Source organism: Thamnophis sirtalis, unplaced genomic scaffold (assembly GCF_051295495.1).
Source record: "Thamnophis sirtalis isolate CommonGarterSnake01/CBP01778 unplaced genomic scaffold, rThaSir2_p1.2 scaffold_15, whole genome shotgun sequence".
Taxonomy (NCBI): domain Eukaryota; kingdom Metazoa; phylum Chordata; class Lepidosauria; order Squamata; family Natricidae; genus Thamnophis; species Thamnophis sirtalis.
Genome location: NW_028261395.1, coordinates 4,635,822 through 4,643,989, shown reverse-complemented (window position 1 = coordinate 4,643,989; position 8,168 = coordinate 4,635,822). Strand labels below are relative to the sequence as shown.

Sequence of the window (8,168 nt, the reverse complement as noted above, 5' to 3'; positions counted from 1 at the left end):
TTTCGATCTTTTTCGTTGCGCTGTGATGACGTCACATACGCGCTTTCGTCGACCGCGATTTTGTCGTCCGCGGTTTTGTGGTAGAACCCTCAGGGCGGCTCACAAACCAAGTCAAGGGGGGTGGGAACAAACAGGAAAAAAAGAAAGGCAACAGACAACACAACACCACAATTTTAAAAACAATCAACAGCTACACCATTCGAGCGGGGACAGGAACTCATCAGCCCCAGGCCTGTCGGAATAGCCAGGTTTTGAGGGCTTTGCGGAAGGCCTGGAGGGTGGTGAGGGTTCGAATCTCCACGGGGAGTTCGTTGCAGAGGGTCGGAGCAGCCACAGAGAAGGCTCTCCTCCGAGTAGTCGCCAGTCGACACTGACCGGCGGATGGAATTCGGAGGAGGCCTAATCTGTGGGATCTAATCGGTCTGTTGGAGGTGAATGGCAGCAGGCGGTCTCTCAAGTACCCAGGTCCAATACCATGAAGGGCTTTATAAGTGACGACTAGCGCCTTGAAGCGTATCCGAAGACCAATCCAGCAATGGAACAGCTCACTTTTCGGACGTTGTGGCAGCTTCATCTCGCTGGAGGCTTTCAAGAAGAGATTGGACTGCCAATCTGTTGGAAATGGTGGAGGGCTGTTATGGCAAATCTATGGGACACATGGTACATGGCGCCCTCTCTGGGGGTACATGAGCCATCGCCCCAGTTCAGCTCTGCCATGTATACGTGCGCTCCTCCCACCGGCTAGCTGGTGATCAGCTCTGCCATGCATGCACAGGGGGACATGTGGGGAACACACACACATATGTGCAGGGGTGGGTTGTATGCGCAGGAACTGTGTGCGCATTGCATTTTGAGGGTTTGGGCGTGCATGTGCTTTGGGCACTTGGTCCGGAAAAGGTTAGCCATCATTGCAGAGGTGGGTTCCTACCGGTTCGCACCTATTCAGTAGAACCGGTTCGTCAAATCTACCGAACCGGTTAGAAGAGGTTCCACCAGTGGACCCGGAAAGCAGGCCAAACCTACAGAAGAGCTTCCAAACATTTTTTGAAACCCACCACTGCATCATTGGTGTAGGGTCTCCTGCTTGGGCAGGGGGCTGGACTAAATGACCTACAAGGTCCCCCTCCAACTCTGTTAATCTGTATCCTCAGAAACCAAAGCAGAAGCATTCGGATGGTATTCTTTAAAAAGAAAGAAAGAAAATACACAGATATTTATCATAAAGCTAGATTGTGATCTTTAACTCCCCATTTCTCTTCTGGTGGCGCAGTGGGTAGAGTACAGTACTGCAGGCCACTTCAGCTGACTGCTATCTGCAGTTCAGCGGTTCAAATCTCACCGGCTCAAAGGTTGACTCAGCCTTCCATCTTTCCGAGGTGGGTGAAATGAGGACCCGGATTGTTGTTGGGGGCGATATGCTGACTCTGTAAACCGCTTAGAGAGGGCTGAAAGCCCTATGAAGCGGTATATAAGTCTAACTGCTATTGCTATTGCTATTGTTATCTGCAGTTCAGCGGTTCTAATCTCACCGGCTCAAGGTTGACTCAGCCTTCCATCCTTCCGAGGTGGGTAAAATGAGGACCCAGACTGTGGGGGGCGATACGCTGACTCTGTAAACCGCTTAGAGAGGGCTGAAAGCCCTAGGAAGCGGTATATAAGTCTAACTGCTATTGCTATTGCTAGAATGTAGAATGCAAGACTGTCCTTGTTCCTCGGGAGAGAATGGCCCTTTTGGCTGGGTTTGGAACGGGGCGGGACACCTCACTGATATGGTTCCATGTGGTTTGTCATTGTTTGGCTTGATCTCATGGAAGGACAAGTTGATCAGGGGTGGGAAGCTTGTGGAACCCCCCACATGTCCCCATAAATCATTATTTGATTGCAGTACTGTTTTTTTCCCCCCCATGCTCTGAAAACCACATCTTTTCTTTTCTTTTTTTTAGTTTCTTACATAGGAACGTTCAAAGGCCATTAACAAAATTCTTTTCAGCATCGTTCCTGTGCCATCCTTTCCTCTACTTCTATGAGCCGAGGTGGCACAGTGGTTTGGGTGCAGTACTGCAGGCCACTTCATCTGACTGTTATCTGCAGTTCAGCGGTTCAAATCTCACCGGCTCAAAGGTTGACTCAGCCTTCCATCTTTCCGAGGTGGGTGAAATGAGGACCCGGATTGTTGTTGGGGGCGATATGCTGACTCTGTAAACCGCTTAGAGAGGGCTGAAAGCCCTATGAAGCGGTATATAAGTCTAACTGCTATTGCTATTGCTATTGTTATCTGCAGTTCAGCGGTTCTAATCTCACCGGCTCAAGGTTGACTCAGCCTTCCATCCTTCCGAGGTGGGTGAAATGAGGACCCAGACTGTGGGGGGCGATACGCTGACTCTGTAAACCGCTTAGAGAGGGCTGAAAGCCCTATGAAGCAGTATATAAGTCTAACTGCTATTGCTATTGCTATTGCTATTGCTATTGCTATTGCTATCTATCTATCTATCTATCTATCTATCTATCTATCTATCTATCTATCTATCTATCTATCTATCTATCTATCTATCTATCTGCTTGTTGGGGGCGATATGCTGACTCTGGAAACCGCTTAGAGAGGGCTGAAAGCCCTATGAAGCGGTATATAAGTCTAACTGCTATTGCTATTGCTATCTATCTATCTATCTATCTATCTATCTATCTATCTATCTATCTGCTTGTTGGGGGCGACATGCTGACTCTGTAAACCGCTTAGAGAGGGCTGAAAGCCCTATGAAGCGGTATATAAGTCTAACTGCTATTGCTATTGCTATTGCTATTGCTATCTATCTATCTATCATCTATCTATCTATCTATCATCTATCTATCTATCTATCTATCTATCTATCTATCTATCTATCTATCTATCTATCTATCTATCTATCTATCTATCTGCTTGTTGGGGGCGATATGCTGACTCTGGAAACCGCTTAGAGAGGGCTGAAAGCCCTATGAAGCGGTATATAAGTCTAACTGCTATTGCTATTGCTATCTATCTATCTATCTATCTATCTATCTATCTATCTATCTATCTATCTATCGGATTGTTGGGGGCGATATGCTGACTCTGGAAACCGCTTAGAGAGGGCTGAAAGCCCTATGAAGCGGTATATACGTCTAACTGCTATTGCTATTGCTATTGCTACCTGCTTTTCAGCTTCCCAAATCCAATCTGTTGCAAGAAGAAGAAAGGAAGAGGGCGGGCCGGCGAAGGAACAGCTCACCCAAGGGTAAACATTTGGAAGAAGAGAAGGGAATTTCCTCACCCCCGTCCCTCTTCAAGAGGAAAAAGGAACTGAACTGATTGCTTGCGGGAAGTTTTCTTGTCGTTACGTCACCCGCGGGAACAGGATAAAAGGCGCTGCGCGCACCAGAGCAGCTCCAGTACGCAAACGGCACAGCCAGGGCGCAGCGCACAATGGAAACCCACACACACAACGGGAGCAGCGGGCTGCCTTTTTGCCACCAGCCCCACGGCTTGCCCGACGCGCCGGCTCTGCAGCCTCTCTGGGACTCGGTCCTAAGGCGCGAGGACTTGCTGAAGTCTCCGCTCTTCCCGGCGCTCTTCAACTTCGCCGTCTACACCGCTTTCTGCTCGCCTTTCGTGGCGCTGGATCTGCTCAGCCCTTGGCTCCCCGCCTTGAGGAGGTACAAAATCCAGCCGCAGAGCTCGCCCACGCCGCAGATGGCATGGCTTTGCTTGGTCCAGAGCATCTACCACCACGTCGTCTTCATCTTCCCGGTGACCGTGGCGCATTGGTACTGGAGGCCGGTGAGCCTGCCGGGCATGGCTCCCGAGGTGCCAACGCTTCTCCTGCAGGTGGCTGCTTGCTTGCTGCTCTTCGACTTCTTGTCCTTCTTGTGGCATCTGCTCCACCACAAGGTGCCATGGCTGTACAAGAACTTCCACAAGGTCCATCACAAGCACGTCTCCACCTTCGCCCTCACCACGCAGTATGCCAGCGTTTGGGAGCTGGTGTGGCTGGGGTTCTTCACCGTGGTTGGTCCAATGCTGTTGAGGTGTCATCCGTTGACGGAAATGACCTTCTTCATAGTCAACATCTGGTTGTCCGTAGAAGACCATTCTGGCTATGACCTGCCTTGGTCAACCCACAGACTGGTGCCTTTTGGCTTGTACGGAGGAGCACCTCACCATGATCTCCACCACTTGAAGTTCAAGTTCAACTATGCGCCTTACTTTACGCACTGGGACCGGTTATTTGGGACTCTCAGTCACTCTGCGAAGCCAAGGAAAGTTAAGGTCAACCAAGATTAATTTGTATCCTCATCTTTCATCTTTATCCTTCCCGGAGTCAATATTTTGGAAGTGAAAACGAAGGGAGGGAATTTGCACTGAACTTATTTATGCAAATATATTTATTCAGATCTTAATATTTATACTTTGGGGTTTGATTGCAATGACACAAAACGGTGTGAAAGAGAGAAGAATGTATTTTTGTTTTTTGTGATGGCATCAGTACTTTTATAAAGCTGCTAAGAAAAATTGCCATAGATATATATATATGATATTGCTGGCTGAAGATACATATTTATATTATTATATGTTACATAATGTAATTCCTGTGGAATTTGTCTCATTCTTCACATTGAAGGATTCTTTTTAAAAACATTTCTATTCATTTGCTAACCTGAAAGTAGCAGTGATCTTTGTGCTGTGAAATTTAACTTATATTTATATATATATATATATATATATATATATATATATATATATATATATATATATATATATATATATATATATATATATATATATATATATATATATATATATAATTTTTATATGAGTGAAATAAACCAAAATTTGATATTATTCTATTTCTGTTGTCCCCATGCACTTTGTGAAAACACTAGAATGGGTTAAAGTGGGTGATCGGTCTGTTAATTGGCTAAGAATATGAGGCCATTTGTGTATGTGTGTGAGTTTATAAAAAAGCCCACCTTTTTCAGATAAAGAACTGCGATATCGGAGAAGGAAAAGACTTGAATCTTTGCATCTTGGGGATTTCTGTTTTGCAGGAAAGCAGGAGTAAGAATTATAGTATCCTTCCTGCTGCTTCTGACAGTTTATCCCTCTAGAATTCTTATCACCTTATTTTGCAATAGTTCTATATTTTTTAAAAAAGATTCTGGAGTATTCTTTTCATATAATGGTCTCTAGAACAGAGAACAATGTTGTTTATCCCTCTAGAATTCTTATCACCTTATTTTGCAATAGTTCTATATTTTTTAAAAAAGATTCTGGAGTATTCTTTTCATATAATGGTCTCTAGAACAGAGAACAATGTTGTTTATCCCTCCAGAATTCTTATCACCTTATTTTGCAATAGTTCTATATTTTTTAAAAAAGATTCTGGAGTATTCTTTTCATATAATGGTCTCTAGAACAGAGAACAATGTTGTTTATCCCTCCAGAATTCTTATCACCTTATTTTGCAATAGTTCTATATATTTTTAAAAAGATTCTGGAGTATTCTTTTCATATAATGGTCTAGAACAGAGAACAATGTTGCTTATCCCTCTAGAATTCTTATCACCTTATTTTGCAATAGTTCTATATTTTTTAAAAAAAGATTCTGGAGTATTCTTTTCATATAATGGTCTCTAGAACAGAGAACAATGTTGTTTATCCCTCTAGAATTCTTATCACCTTATTTTGCAATAGTTCTATATTTTTTTTAAAAGATTCTGGAGTATTCTTTTCATATAATGGTCTCTAGAACAGAGAACAATGTTGTTTATCCCTCTAGAATTCTTATCACCTTATTTTGCAATAGTTCTATATTTTTTTAAAAAAGATTCTGGAGTATTCTTTTCATATAATGGTCTCTAGAACAGAGAACAATGTTGCTTATCCCTCTAGAATTCTTATCACCTTATTTTGCAATAGTTCTATATTTTTTTAAAAAAGATTCTGGAGTATTCTTTTCATATAATGGTCTCTAGAACAGAGAACAATGTTGTTTATCCCTCTAGAATTCTTATCACCTTATTTTGCAATAGTTTCCCCCTCTTTTATTTTTGACATAATGCATTCAAAATGCTACACACAAGTACCAAATATAATATATTTCTAGGGCAAAATATGGATAGTGTTTTCTGGGATGAGGTTAGATGAAGGATCAGAACCCCAAATTCTTGTCCCTAAGTGCCTACATAATGATGCGTTACCACTAGTATACAGATAGTCCTTGACTTACAACAGTTCATTTAGTTAAAATGGCCTTGAAAAAAGTCACTTATGACCATTTTTCACACTCCTATTGCAGCATCCCCATGGTCACATGATCAAAATTAATGCTTGGCAACTGACTCGTATTTATGACGGTTGCAGTGTCCCCGGGTCATGATCTTCTGGCAAGAAAAGTCAATGGGGAAAGCCAGATTCACTTAACAACCATGTTATTAACTTAATTACTACAACGATTCACTTAACAACTGTGGCAAGAAAGGTTGTAAAATAGGGCAAAACTCACTTAGCAAAAGTTTCATGGTTAACAACATATATTTCGGGCTCAACTGTGGTGATAACTCAAGGACTATCTGTATATACAGCACAACCATCCCAAAGTTTTCTCAGCAAGATTTGACATTTCACTGTTCCAGAAAAATTTAAATTCCGAATTCTATAGTGTGGTGATGCACTACTTGCTAAAAATATTGTAGAAAAACAGGTTCTACATTAACAGAACATGAGAAAGTACTGGGAATTTCCCTGTATCACAATTTTCACAAATGACTAACATGATTACAGAGACACACACCAGAAGATAATAAATGTAATTTAAATTTACCTTGTTCTATATTTTTATTTAAAAAAGGGTTCTGGAGTATTCTTTTCATATAATGGTCTCTAGAACAGAGAACAACGTTGCAATTTGGGTTCTAGATTTCTGTCTTGGTTTGAGTTTAGGAAAGAACTTTCTACAGCCATTGACTTGTAGGCTTTATTTATATCCCTTTGGACTGCCATATAGATGGTTATTAGCAATAGCAATAGCAGTTAGACTTATATACCGCTTCATAGGGCTTTCAGCCCTCTCTAAGCGGTTTATAGAGTCAGCATATCGCCCCCAACAACAATCCGGGTTCTCATTTTACCCACCTCGGAAGGATGGAAGGCTAAGTCAACCCTGAGCCGGTGAGATTTGAACAGCCGAACTGCAGAACTGCAGTCAGCTGAAGTAGCCTGCAGTGCTGCATTTAACCACTGCGCCACCTCGGCTCTTTTGTCTACACTATAGAAGGTCGAAGTCAGCTGGCCAGTGCGTACATGCGCGCTGGAGCTAAAAGGGCAACGGCTCGCGTACCCTGACAAATGGCTCCGTGTGCCACATGTGGCATGCATGCCATAGGTTCGCCATCATAGGTCTGTAGCAAGGATAGCAAACGGTTACACACAGACACATATGCACATATACATATAGTATAGACGTCATGTCATTTTGGTGGGCTGAAGGGCTATGCGAGGGGTGTGGTATACATCATGAAGACAGAATAGAGCAGGGGTGTCAAACACGATTTCATTGAGAGCCACATCAGGGTAGTGTTTGACCTCGGGAGCCGGGATTGGCATGGCTAGGGTGGGCATGGCCAGCTTGATCTCACTTGTGTTGAGGCTGCCTGGGATGGCCTGAGCCCTCTGTCAGCAAAAACGGTCTCCCAAGCTCCGTTTTCGGCCACAGCAGCCTCCTGTGGCTCTCTGCCAGCAAAAATGGAGTTCGGTGTATGTATAATGAACAGAATAACAGAGTTGGAAGGGACCTTGGAGGTCTTCTAGTCCAACCCCCTGCCTAGGCAGGAAACCCTATACCACTTCAGACAAATGTTTATCCAGTCTCTTCTTAAAGACTTGCAGTGTTGGGGCATTCACAACTTCTGGAGGCAACTTCTGTTCCACTGATTAATTGTTCTAACTATCAGGAAATTCCTCCTCAGTTCTAAGTTGTTTCTCTCCTTGATTAGTTTCCACCCATTGCTTCTTGGTCTACCCTCAGGTGCTTTGGAGAATAGTTAGACTTTCTCTTCTTTGTAGCAACCCCTGAGATATTGGAAGACTGCTATCATGTCTCCCCTAGTCCTTCTTTTCATTAAACTAGATATCCCCAGTTCCTGCAATGTTTTAG

At 43.2% G+C, this 8,168-nt stretch overlaps 1 protein-coding gene across 1 annotated transcript; it reads left to right on the top strand.

Annotated features, from left to right (window-relative positions):
* The first annotated feature begins 3,416 nt into the window (after window positions 1-3,416).
* Window positions 3,417-4,725, top strand: CH25H (cholesterol 25-hydroxylase). Its single transcript, XM_014065887.2, has one exon. It carries the CDS (start codon window positions 3,440-3,442, stop codon window positions 4,295-4,297), a length of 858 nt encoding a protein of 285 aa, XP_013921362.2. The 5' UTR covers window positions 3,417-3,439; the 3' UTR covers window positions 4,298-4,725.
* The last annotated feature ends 3,443 nt before the right edge of the window (window positions 4,726-8,168 follow it).